The sequence below is a fragment of the Cyprinodon tularosa genome, unplaced genomic scaffold (genome assembly GCF_016077235.1).
Source record: "Cyprinodon tularosa strain WSP-4 unplaced genomic scaffold, ASM1607723v1 ctg326, whole genome shotgun sequence".
NCBI lineage: Eukaryota > Metazoa > Chordata > Actinopteri > Cyprinodontiformes > Cyprinodontidae > Cyprinodon > Cyprinodon tularosa.
In genome coordinates, this window is record NW_024039037.1 from 471,419 (window position 1) to 485,799 (window position 14,381).

Consider the following 14,381-nt stretch of genomic DNA (forward strand, 5'->3'; position numbering starts at 1 on the left):
ACCAGTGGCTGGAAAAGGCTGGACTGAAGGACAGCACAGATGCACTAATCATGGCAGCACAAGAACAGGCACTCAGTACAAGATCAATAGAGGCCAGGGTCTACCACACCAGGCAGGACCCCCGATGCAGACTGTGCAAAGATGCCTCTGAAACAATACAGCACAGGGTGTAAAATGCAGGCAGGAAGTGCATACATGGAACGCCACAACCAGGTAGCTGTCATAGTGTACAGGAACATCTGCCATGAGTATGGGCTGGAAGTCCCAAGGTCAAAATGGAAGACACCTCCTAAGGTAGTTGAGAATGACCGAGCTAAGATCCTATGGGACGTCAAGATCCAGACTGACAAACAGGTGATGGCTAACCAACCAGACATCGTGTTGATGGACAAACAGCAGAGAAAGGCAGTAGTGATAGATGTGGCAATCCCAAGCGACAGCAACATCAAGAAGAAAGAACACGAGAAGCTTGAGAAATACCAAGGACTGAAGGAGGAGCTAGAAAAGATGTGGAAAGTAAGAGCAGCAGTGGTGCCAGTGGTAATTGGAGCACTGGGGGCTGTGACCCCCAAACTGGGAGAGTGGCTACAGCAGATTCCAGGTAAAACATCAGAGGTCTCTGTCCAGAAGAGTGCAGTCCTAGGAACAGCTAAGATACTGCGCAGAACCCTCAAACTCCCAGGCCTCTGGTAGAGGACCCGAGCTTGAGGATGACACATACCACCCCACGAGGGGTGAGAAAACAGTTTTATATATATATATATATATATATATATATATATATATATATATATATATATATATATATATATATATATATATATATATATAAAATATGTATTTAACATTTAACTATCTGATTGAACCCTAGATATAAATTCTTAGACTGGCCTTAATGTAAGTCAAATTAAGTGAAATGTTTTTCATTTTTAATGGCTGTATGCAGGTGGTGCTGTGACAGGAGAGATCACGAGTTGGAGGGTCTCTGTTGGCTTCACATGATCTATTTTAAAGCTCTTCCATCATTGACTATGTCCAGCTTTTACTTGATATAACTCTGGCTAGATTCAGGTTAATTAAAAAAAAAAGTCAAATAACTATTTAAACTTTTATATTGTTAGGGCTTAACATAGTGTTTAACTGTCACCTCACCTTTTTCATTTTTCATCCTGGAATTTGTTGGTCCAAAGTTGGTATCCTAATATTGAAAATACCTTAGAATAAAATGTATCTACATTGAATGAAGTTATTAAAAAGATGTCATTTCTGGTGGTAATTTTGCAAGAATACTTTTTGCATTAAAATCTGTAAAATTACTGCATCTGAAGTCTTTCAGGAGGGCAAAAAATCCGCAACGGAGGTGGCCTATCTCTAATTGGCAGTCAGATTGACTAGACCTATATTTGTTTTCTTTTAACTAAGTATCAATTCAAGGTAATTGCTAGCCAAAACTATAGAAATTGTCACTGTCACAAGGCAAACATTCACAAATAAAACATTCACTTGTATGCATTTTTTTAACTATATTACAGGATATTTAAATGTTTTTGCATTCTTTATAGTAATCTTTTTTAAACACCAGCAGTGAATACATTAATATGCAAAAAGGTGGTTATTTTATTTACTTTTGCACTGAAGTTTTAACCTAAAGATAATCCCGCCAAACTTAAAACTAAGCTATTATTTTATTCAGAATCTATCATCATCGATATAAGGTAAAGGTAAATAGAGCGAAATTACAGTCTATAAATTCAAAGTTTAAAGATGCAGACAATGCATCAAAAAATCCTTAAAAACATTCAGTTATAGTATAGAAATAAAACTTGAACAAAAACTTCAAGGTTCTTTCAACTGTTTAGCCTCTAGCATTATCCAAGTGCCAATGTGAAAAAATAAAAGGACATTCTACAAACAATATGAAAGATATATTGAGAGAAAGAACATTTGGTGCTGTGCAAGATGTGGCTGTGTGAAGCTACACAGACAGCAGAACGTAGTGCAGCAGGACTGAATGCCTGTTGGATCGTGGAAATGTTCATCAGCTGCAGCTTCTCTTTGCCCACCCTCACCCATTATTTCCATCAGGCCTTCTGGAACAATCAACTGACTGTGAACAACACAGTGACCCAAACTGCTGCCCCACTAACAAGGATCTCCATTTTGCTCTAAAACCAGGACTGATGCCTGTAGGATGTTAAAATGAAAGGGAAACTCTATTTGTCAGGTCTAACTTTGACAAGCAGATGTATTGTTAAATCTATACATAAAGCTCAGACTCTATTAATAGAATGATGTATCCTACACCAGGCTATAGCTGCATATTGCAGATCATAATACTTGTATCATTTTGCATTAAAAAGGGAACTTGAGGAAGGAACCATAGTTGGCCAGTCAATATTTTGTGACAACACTAAATAAATTAATAAAAAAAAAAATTAAGGATGGAACGGTTCACAAAATCCACGGTTTTCGGTTCGGTATATGTTTATTGTTACGCCAAAAAATAAAAAAATTTATAAAAATTAATGAAAAAAATCCCAAAAAATTAATGAATTGAAAGTATTTTTAATGATTCGCGGAAACCAAGGATCATTTCCGCATGTTTTGCTGCTTTGAATTTAATCATCTCGCGCATGCCCTCTACGATCTCCAAGGAACTCAGAGCAGAGCGGACGGGAGCCACAGTGGAGGCTGTAGGCTTTGCTTTGTGCAGACGGTCTGGAGCGCAGCGGGGGTTGCTGACGGAGTATGTGGGATTTCGGGGTTAGCATGACATGTTGCTGTTAGCATAAACAAAACGTGTTGCACAATGCTTGCACACTGTTGCACTTTTATCCACAACTTTCTTTCCGCCTTCATCGTAGGTCACTCTAAATGCAAAGTGGTCCCATACAGCAGACCTATAAAGTGCTGCTGGCGCGTCTTCCAACTCCTTTTCTTTCCCACTCGCCATACCCACACAATTCTCCACAACAACAATTTTTTTTCTGCTACACCCGGCTACGCTGCTTCGCTTCTTCTTCTTGTCTACTACTGGTGGTTGGCTTTGGTCGCAGTACCGCCACCTTCTGCTCTGGAGTGTAAACGCTTCGCCTATGAGAAAATGGAGCAGCGCATGAACCGAACGAAACACATGCGAACCGAACCAAGACAGTCGAACCGAACGGTTCGGACGGTTTTCATAAACCGTTCCATCCCTAATATATATATATATATATATATATATATATATATATATATATATATATATATATATATATATATATATATATATATATAAAGCACAGTGCTTTGATCAGCATTACTCATAGTCATTCTAAGAAAACTGGCATGCATTTGTATGAAACAACTTAAGAAAAGCCTGGTTCTGCTGGAGGTTTCTTCCTGTTAAAAGGGAGTTTTTCCTCTTCACTGTCGCTACAAGCATGCTTAGTGTGAGGGATTGCCTTTGAGTCAATGAGTCGATGCAATCAACTGGTTTTCCTTAGATAGAAAACTTTGAATCAATTTCACTGTATGATCTGGTGAACTGTAAAGTGCCTTAAAATGACATGTGTTGTGAATTTAAGCTATATAAATAAACTGAATTGAAATTTACAATTACTTTTTGACGCCAACTTCCTACATACATCCGTGTGTATTTTAGGTATGTTTCCACAAGCTAATTGCATCTATAGGCTAAATAAAGTTGAGCTTCAGCTAGGTGAGTTCAGATGGACACCATCTGTCAACAGAAGTTTTTTCAGCTTAAAGGCAAGAATAGTGAAGTGCTCCGTGGTCTTCCTGGCTAATTCGCTGATTAATGCTCTATAAGTCCAGCCTCTTTGGTTGGATTTCTAACTCTAAGTGGGTCTGTGTCATGTTCCTGTCATTTGCTGATGATGGCCTAAACAGTGCTCCAAGAGGTGTTCAAAGCTTTGGATGTTGTTTTATCACCTGGCCATGCCTGGCCATACAAAATTATGGCACACTTAGAATAAACTAAATATGCAACAAGATTGTTAAAAAATATAACTCTAATAATATATGATTAAGTTTCTTAGTGTGAATAAAATATGAAAAAAAAATCAAGGTGTAAATTTACCTCATTTTGCAAGGCAGGTACTGTAATCTCACTGGCACTCACACATCATCTTCCCCCCTTCTGTTCATTAGCTTCCAGTGACAGTGGAAGCACCCCCACCAATAAACTTATGTTTCTATTATATTTATGTCAGGAGCTTTAATGACTCTCTTTGTTGTCTGAGGAATTATTAGCTCAGCAAACGAACCTGACTGTTCTGGCAGACCTGCGGAGCCTGGAGAGCTCAGTAATGATGAAAGAAACCCAGAAGATTTCAGGGGTACAGAAAGTGGAGCAGAAGGAAGAGGAGGAAGTGGAGATGAATAAAGTTTTCTGATGGAATTGAAAATGGGTCTTTTCGGTGCTGTAAAAATTTCTCAGATGGGCCCCATCCGGGGAACAATAACCTAAGATGCCCAGTCACATGCAATGCCAAATGGAAAGAGGCCCAGAAATCACATAACTTTGACAACGGCAAGCTCATTATGGAGAATATTCACTGTGATTAATTAATGACTGCAAAGCAAAGGGAGAGAGCAATTTGCAGATTATGGATAGTGACACAGATGGGAAGTCTAAATACTAAACATAGCTGAAACATACTTCAGATGCAACATTTAGAGGAAATAAAATAAGGTTTCGGTTTAAATAACAGAGCTCCTTCTGCCCTTAGCTCCATCTTAACACCCCCACAGAAACTCATTCAACCCTGTTTTTCATTGCACATCTTGGGAAGAGAAGCATGTGCTTGTGACCTCCAATTTGCCTGTGAGCAGAAGAATCATGAGTCAACTGAAAGTAGGAAGAGCTTATCTGAGTCTGTTATTGCTGTGCCCTTGGCTGACAAGCTACCGCTGTGCCAAAGTGCCTGGCAATTGCCCAGCACTGCCGATCACAAGTCTTTCCTCTCGTCAGATTCAGGATGCAAGGTTACGGCACATAGAGTTCACTGAAGTGACATATCCTGGAAATCCTTAACTCAGATGGAAAACAAATGTGTAAAATGAAAATCAAAAGACAACGCTTCTACTACAAGTAAGAGTAACTCAGCTCATTGTAGCATCAGATTTTGTTTTAGAGGCTTCAGTTTGGTCATGGAATTTAAAATACGACAAAAACTAACCTTAAATCAAAATCAGCTCTCTGTTACAAAGCGTGCTAAACCATGAGCCCTATGTGACGTCAACGTCTTCATCTTTAGTCAGTACGGTAAGGGCCTCAAGGTCTTTGAGCTACAGGCTGAATGCAGGCCATCATTTTAGGATCACACGAAATGTACGTGCCAAATGAACATCCCCCATCACAAAACCTCTATTCATAAGGAGGCTATCAAAGACACAGACCTGATAAAGAGGGCCACAAGTCCATCTGCAAGCAGCGAAAAAACAAAACAAAATCAATGTTTGGTTTAGGAAATGCTGTGCAAGGAGATTGCAAAAATTTGCAGACTCTCGATATAATCCTGCAACCCTTTTTCCACCCTGCAACCACACATGATACTTGTATTACGTGCACAGTGACAAATTATATTTAAATTATATTATAAATTATATATATATATATATATTATAGCTGATTCTATTAACCTTTTTGGAGAGTTGGGGGTTAAATTAGAGTGAGTACAAATATTTAGGAGAACACAAAACGTACACAAAAAAGTCTTATATCTTATCTCCAATTTTGCAACAGGAGATTTTTTTTTCTTTTTAATAGTATAAAACACATGCAGATAGCATTAGAAAAAAAAACATCCAACTATAGCTAAGATATAAAACGAATCTCGATTAAATAGGTTTAAATTTGGCATTATTGAATACATTTTCCAAATACTTTGATATACTATATATGAACTAGAGATATTTGGGACAAAAACATATATTTAGTGAGACTGGCTGTAGAAAAGACAAACTGACCATGATGTACTGCATTTGAAGAACCAAACTCATATTTCACTTCACTTTAGACAGAAGCTACAAAGTCTACTCATTAGCACTTAATGGCCTCTGGCTCATGCTAGTGCCACTTTTACAAGAGCTCAGAAAGAAACCTGTTTTGGTTGTCATAATCCAACCAAAATTGACAAAACAACTTGAGCACCTTATGAAGCTCTCAAACTGGGGCTACAAAAATGTATTTAAGTTGTTCATAACACTCATGACCCATATTGGCTCAAATTTCTAAACAGAATATAATGACAACAAATTAAATTAATTAACAAATTCCATGATGTAAACTGCACATGTTTCAATCTAAAGCCCAGGTTTCTGCTTCTTAGCTATCTTGAAACCATATTTCAAAGTCAAAAACAAATTAAAGCTGAGGAAATATTTGTTGTTTAATCACCACTACTTCAAAAAGATTTTAGTTTTTAAACTAATAGGTCAACTCTTTAAAGATAAAAAGTTGGATTCTAAACAATCAAACAGTAAACACTAAAACAGCAATGCTTTTGAAAACAGCTCCATGGTAACTCCGGAGATGCTTCAGAGATCCAAGATGGGAAGAATTTTTGTCTTGCACTCAAAAAATGTGGCTATTAATGGAAGAATGGCAATACGAAAGTAGCAAGATGTTAAACTTTCACTTAATCAAAAGCCATGAGCGGAAACAATGAATAAATGAGATCTATATTGAAGTAACAAAGTGTAACTTTCAGCCACTATGAGGCGCTAGATAAGTAACTTTCAGTTTTAGTTCCTGTGAGATTAACTGGCAACACTGCACTGAGGCAAAATCCAACGTGTTTTGGAATCTGGTAGCAAAACACTTTGCGTTTGAGACGTGAACAAGTTACTTGTAAAGACAAAAGCGCATTCATCCCTCTAGATTAAATCCTACATCAGAGAACCAAACATTAGCTGATCAAAAGGGTGTCATATGGGTCAGTGGCGGCCGGCCCATAGGGGGCGCTGGGGCACCGCCCTCCCTGATAAGAAGAGAGAAACGTAAAATATATTTTTAGAAATTAAATCATAAATGTCAGTTTTACTCTCTAGACTGTGTACCTATAAGCAAAACAAATTATATAAACTACATTTCCCTATCTACTGTCATTAATTTGTGGATTTCCACAGACAGACTCCTACCGTCTCTGTTATGGGGGCGCCTATCAGACAGCCCCACATTTGCAGAGAATCTGTCAATCATGTACTTTTGCTAGGTGAATTTAATGGCCAATCAGCGTCTCGGAACTTTATGGTCTTGGGGCTCTGAAAATACTGCGCTTTAACAGGCTTCAGAACCCAAGCACAGGTGCAGACAATGAGAGCTACGATGGCGAATGTAACGAACGAGATGCAGCTTCCACCAAATTCGGTGAGATCCTTATTTATCTACCCGTTTGCCAGAAGAACATCCCTGTTGTAGGATATGAACATTTCATGTCATGGTTATTGTGACTGTGACGAATCCACCTCGCCGCTTAAAACAACCTCTCTAACTTTGCGCGCCACACACACATTCCTGTTATACTGTGTTTGTGAGGACCAATACACTCGCGCTGAGACCAGTAGCTCCATGAACTTAAAACACACAAGCTGTTCCTGGTTACCTGCTGGCGTATTGAGGGTGCACACTTAATATTTCAGTGGGGTTAGCCGTGTGTGTGTGTGGTATGTGGGGGGTGTGGGTGTGTGTACGTGTTTATGCTATGGGGACTTGTCATCTTCAGTCTGGCTGCATCTTTGCTGGGTTCAAATCCAGTTTGGTGTAATTGAATAAGTCAATGAATCTGTGTAAAAGAATTAAGTTGTAAAAATTATTTGTTTTTGTAAATCAATTGTTTGTGGAGGTAATATATGGACAAACTGATTAATGAGAAGAAATGGGAAATAAGAGAGCCTGAGGTGAGGGGCTTAAACTATTTAATGAGGGCTGTGGGAAGAAAAGCGGCAATTTTTGTTGTCTGTTTCTTTGTTACATTGCTGGTAACTGGAGGGAGGCTGAGGCCCAGAGTATCTGGTATATGTTTAGTTTCTTTTGCACCCTGTTTTGATTTTTTGAGCTCAATAAATCAGCAACACCGGTAACCCGACTGAGCCTGGATTCTTGGAGGCCAAAGAACCCCGTCACAGTGACCCAAATCATCACTGTTACTGTTATTATATAGTAAATTAAATCATTACTGTTAAATTGTATGTATTGTCCAATTGTTTAATCGAATTCTTATTCCGGATTAGTTGGAGACATACACTAGGCTATATCAGCCCCACCAAAAATATTTTTCACCAGCCGCCACTGATATGGGTTTTGTTTCCTAACAACAATCTTTAGTTTTGCTAGCTCTCATGTTTAAGTGGAGCTCAGACTGCCATAGAAGGGCAGTCTGGTTCACATGACTCATTCGGTGATAGATCTGACTCCCTCAACTTTATTCTTTCTCAAATCAAGCTCATACTTGGGTCAGAAGTTACACATGGTTGCTTTAACCTCTTTTTTTTCCTCTAAAAGAAAACCCCATGGGGTCCATCCCAACGCTGCTGGCAGCATCTTGCTGCAGAGACAATTTGGTTCCACTCTAGTCTGATAAAAGTCTATAAGAAGGTGTCTACAGCCAAATAAAGGGTAAATCTGAAAAAGAAAAACCTTACAAAGTGGAGTTTAAACTAGAGCATGGTTTGTCTTTCAACAGGAAACCAACCCTACACAAGTTCTAGAAATGCTAAGGTAATTAATATCCCAAGATATAGCTGTAGTTCCAACTAATTGTGATTGAATAAAGTCTTGACTCAATAGTGGAAGACCTGAAAACAAATACTATTAGGGTTTTATCATAAAATAAAATGTTAAAACCATTTACCAATATTCCTGATAAAAAGTAATTCCAGAGGCAAGGTGCTCAACAAATACTCAAGTTTGTTTTGAAGAACTGATCATGGAGGGCTTTCTATGGCTGGAATCAACAGAGTCAAGTCAGTTTATCTTCTCCAAACCTTGCGGCAGCGCTCTACTAAATCTTCCAAAGCAACTATAGAGTGATCCTCCAGGGTTAAAGTGTTCCTCTGATTCATCTAATCAGATGTATGTTATTTAGGTTCATGTTACAGTTCAAAGCACACCAGCTTTGAGACATCCTGTTTACTCTCGGCTGGACTCTTATCGTGTTCATAGTTAATCAATTTTCTATTTCTCACGCAACAAAAATCTAAGAATACCAAAATTATTTGACAGTGGCAAGCCAGTCTCCTGGTGAATCTATTCGTTTACAACAGGCTGCATTGCTTTATCATGAAGAAAGCCTTTGAGAATATTTAAATATAGAGCAGACAATGCACAAAGGTTGATTGCTATGCAGAGTAATATCCTCTCTGAGACACAGAATGAGGGTCTGTGGGGAATTGGTTCACAGGGCATCCCCTATGAAACTTGCAGTTCAGTGAACTTCTCTCTCTACATTAAGAGCCACTGAAGTCGCACAAAGGAGCGGCTCCAAATTAGGAGCACAAAGGCGCTTCTGTGAGAGATTCAGAGTGAATTAATGAGCATTGATACACTTTCTCACAGCACTCTTCCCTACAGCCTCTGCTCCAGCATGAGGAATAAACACCAGCTATTAAAAGATTAACAAACTCTGCACAGCCATTTGAAATGATACAGTTATTAAATCAATTTGTTCTGATCTATATGTACTGCGTCTCAGTTTACTATAGTTTCAACATGACTGGAAAGTTTCCGGAGTGATCTGGAACACAGATGGTCAGCACTTGGAGTTCATTTAAATCTGGAGCAGTTTTCTTTGGAACTTCGGATTGCAAGTGTTCAAAACATGGAGGCCTCAAGATGCTTCCAATAACGCAAACATAAAACTAAAAATATTTTGTTTTTGCTTTGGGAAATATGACACTAATGTTTTACCTTCATAAAAATCACTGCAATGCCAGACCCAATCCAATCTTATCACATTTAAGGGGGGAAAACTTTACTGTCAAACACAAAATGTCAAAAGGTTAAAAGATTAGGTTAGAAGAAAGAACAGCTGCTTGGAAGAAAAAGATAAAAAGGGGGGAAAAAAGAGCAAAACATTTTCAGAACAATTTAAAACATGTTGAATAACATCTAAAGCCAACATGTTCATTTGAGCACAAATGAGAAAAATGTTTTAAAAAAGTTTGACTGACTCAAAGGCAATAACTAGCGCTTTCACACTACCACTTTCAGGTGCAGATCACAATAGCATGAACCTATCTGAGACCTCAAACCGACCACAGAACAGAACCCTGGCACAGTTAGAAGTGCCATTCTGGGCACAGTTTATCCGGAAGAGAGGCTGTGGCTTAAAAGCAGCACATACAAGAAGAACAAAATGAGGAAAAACAAAGTAAATGCTTGAATCCAAAGATAAAAAAATCTTATGGGGCCAAAAGGAGTGGGCTATTGAAGGGGTAGCAGCAGAAATCACATAAGGCGGTCTTTCTTCTCCCCTTTGATTAACACAACACTGCACCCAAAACAATCAATTGCAACTGTCAATCACAAAACGGGTAATCTAGGTTATTGCTTTTTATTTTTTAGTCCATCAATGTTGTGCCCTTATAAATTATTTCAAATGCAGGCCCGTTAATATTTTTGAAGCAGGGTCTGGGCATTTCGCACAATCGCCATTTCAGACTTTTTGGTCGGCTCATTTGTTTTTCCTACGTACGATAAAAAGACGACCCCTTTTAAAGAAAGTTTTATTGAATATGTGCCTATTTCTACCCACCTGGGTAGAAATGGAGAACTGAAATTAAGCTTGCATTTCCTTCTTATATTAATCTGACTCAAACAAGTGATGAAAGAGGTCTCTTAGAATTAGTTTTTGTTTGTTCCGTTTTCTGGCTAAAATGGTAGCGCCTGGTTTGGGGGGACGTGGGTTTCTGTGCTAAAGCCATTAATGGTGGAGGTCTCCCTTACCCAGACCAAATATAATAATTGATTAACACGGCTTTGTCCAAAGGTAAGCAATGTTACCCATAAAATAACTGTTTTCAGTGCTTTTCCTCCGAAAAGTCGTCTCTCACTCACACACAAATTGTGACCAAATACCATTAATGAAACTAAACCAGTCAACGTCAATAAAATATGACATAAAGGGGATGTAAAGATTGTGATTGACCTTTTTTTAAAAAAAAATAAATAATTAACTTCTTTGGACCAAGGGTTTAGGTTTGGTGGAGTTTTGATATGCCTGTGCAAATTCTCAGTCATCCAAGTTATTTAGAGACTACTGGACTTTCGCTCAGTTTTTCTGCATCAAAACATTTGCAGAAAAAGTCCAGTTGCCTATGATCTAAGCCGATTTTGTGGGGCCTATGACCTTTTTTATTTTTTCAAGCTGTATCTGTTATCTTCCCAACAATCCAAAGAATGAAGCAATTCACTGTGAAATCAACTCATTAGTTATCTTTGAAAGGGTAAAACACCATATAAAAAGCAGTCACTAATCAAAAAAGCAAAACAAACATTTTGGATCTCTGATCAGCCCAAGGTAATCCATGTCAAACTGACCCAAGAAGGAACCAATATAAGCAGAAAAAGGCTGTAATATATATGCACAAGAAATACAAGATTTTACTAAAATTAAAAGTGAAATTAAAGCATTTCAATCAAAATATGGGAATAAATGGGAATCCAGGGAGTTTATTATTGGGTTTTTTTTTTGTCTAGGAGCGCCACTGAAAAAACAACCAGATCTAAATACTAAAGCTCAATAGATAAACGACGATAGAGGGCGTTGACAAAATTAAAACTTTTTAGCAAAATTGAGCGTCTTGGTGTCATTTTTGTTTATCTACAGGAGGCAGTGAAGACAGTCCGCTGACCTGGAGTCAACACCTCCACACACCCGCTCAGAGTTGACTGAGGGAATCTCCATAATCTCCCTAATCGCTGTCCTCAACATGTAGGTTGCTCTAATGCCGATCCTTACGAAAGCGGGTCAGATAAACAGCCCGATTCTGCTTCACCACTAAATCTGGACTCCTGTCAAACACAATCGGCGCGTCCCCCCAGTAAAAGTTTGACGCGCTGCGCGTTATAACCCACGCTGGAATCTCCCAAAAAAATCTGCAAAAGCTACCAGTTTAGAAACTTTACTATTTTTTTTTCCTTCAAAAACTTACCCATTGTTAAAGTTTCCGAGTGGACACGAGGAGAAAAGCGATGAGCCGAAAAGTTGAGCTTCAACTTTGGTGACGCCGAGTCCTGGGATGCGCACACTGACCGCAGATCGCTCCGCTCCCACTCTCACCAACTGCGTCCCCGTAGAGGAGGCAGCGTGGCTGACGTCAACACTGAGGGGATTACTGATGGGAGCTTCGGCCTGGCCCCTCCTCACCTTCTCAGCCCTCACCAAGACGTTTTGGACCATCATTTGTCATGCTGTCATGTGCGCAAAGTCCAGTCATTCCAGGATCATCACACACCAGATGAGCAAATACATTGATTTATGTCCAGATTGGAATCTACTGCTGAAGCAGAGCGTCTTTTGTTTGTGCTGCAGTAAATTCATACCTCTTGAACTTTTTTTTCTTCATAATGCTATAGCCAAACGAGATTTTCTGAGCGAGATCAACTTCAAATAGTTTGCAACATGATCTGGAAAGTGAACTGGACATGGGCGGTTCTAGACAGGGGCCCTATAGATCATGTCCTGGCCCCTATTATGGCCCCTCTACTGAAGACGTAATACTCAAAGAATTTCTAATGATGAAATGCAGAGGTAACGGAGTACAAATACTTTGTTACTGTACTTAAGTACACTTTTTAATTATCTATACTTTACTCAATTACTTATTTTTCTTCCTACTTCTGACTTCTACTCATTACATTTTCACACAAGTATCTGTACTTTCTATTCCTTACATTTTTAAAACAAACGTTACACGTTACTCTTGGCTTCGGTTTAATGTTCATAAATATTTATTTCATGTCATGTGCGCCATCCAATGCAGATCATTGGTGCCATCCACATCTAGTGAAAACTAGTGTAATCGGATGAGTCATAGAATTCAAACAGTCATTGTTTAGCTATTCGTCAAATTAGTGCTGAGAGCGCCAAAGGAAACCATCAGAAGCAAGCAGGTGTTCTTCAAACGCGAATTGTCTATGCTATTATACAATGTCGGATTCAGAAAAAGTTGGTGAAATATCTAAAAGGTCGGACACAGGCGAGAGCGTATCGGGAGACCAACAAGACCTCCCTCATCCTTGGCCCTATCTCAAAGAATTTCTTGAAATATTTGAATAATTTAGCTTTCATTTCATATAGTGGCATCTGCCTGTTTTTTTCAAAGGTTACTTTATACTTTTATACCTTAAGTAGTTTTTGGAGCACATACTTTTTCACTTTTACTTGAGTAAAGAGGTCAAGTTAATACTTCAACTTTTACCAGAGGGTTTTCAAACCGCAGTATCTATACTTCTGCTTAAGTAACAAATGTTTGTACTTTTGACACCACTGATGATATGTGCTGAAACAGATTACTGGCAGGTTACTGATAGGTCATTTGGATCTATTTCATTTGTTTTCTTTACAAATTCAGTTTACTAATTATTTAAAATCCATAAGGTGATAGCTTCATTGGTATTGAGATAGGATCGCAGTTTTCATCTGCTAAATGTTTTTTCAAACCAAATTTTAAAAATGCTCTAATTAAGATTTTATTTAAAATAAATGGTAATTTTAACTCCAATTAAGTCAAAAATATGTAAAATTCCTAAATTATGAGTGTATATTGACCTAATAAGAACTATCATTTTAATTAAACCTAATTGAATAGAAATTTTATCTCATGCAACTATCTTACATTTGAATCCCTTGCCCTGTTTTTTTTTTTATTTCATTCTTTCTGTGCCCCCATAAAAACACACTGGCCCCCTGGACATTTGGTCTAGAACCGCTGCTGGAACTTGATTTATCTAAATGTACTTGTACAAATAGGTTACACATCTTAATGTAAAGTCCAACATTGAATGCATGTCAGAGTGCAAACACCAAGCATAAAACAAAAAAATTGGTGGTAAAACTGAAGAGATGATTTTCTAAAGGCACAAATCTGGGGAAGGATAAAGAACAAATTCTGCTTCTTTGAAAGTCTAGCAACACAGTGGCCTCCATCATTCATAAACAGTAAAGGTTTGGATAAGGCAAGTTCCTTGAGCAGGCTTACTATCTAAACTGAGGGGGAGAAAGATCCCCCATGGTCACTCTGTCAAAGCTCCAGTGTTCCCTGTGGATAAAGAAGAACATTTCAGAAGGAAAACCCTTTCTGAAGCTATCCACAAAAGCTACTCCTCAATAAAAAGCACGTGAGAGCCCATATGTAGTTCTACAGTCTCA

General features: G+C 38.4%; 1 protein-coding gene across 2 annotated transcripts in view; it reads right to left on the bottom strand.

Moving 5' to 3' along the window:
* The window catches only part of gpm6bb (glycoprotein M6Bb), a 45,474-nt gene extending 33,142 nt beyond the window's left edge, over positions 1-12,332 (bottom strand). The window contains exon 1 of one of the 2 annotated variants that reach the window (XM_038293401.1): positions 12,163-12,332. In XM_038293401.1, the coding sequence (XP_038149329.1) occupies positions 12,163-12,166 (4 nt within the window). In that variant the 5' untranslated portion in view covers positions 12,167-12,332. The remainder of the gene's footprint in view (positions 1-12,162) is intronic. The other variant, XM_038293403.1, reaches the window with a different exon arrangement.
* Positions 12,333-14,381: the final 2,049 nt, after the last annotated feature.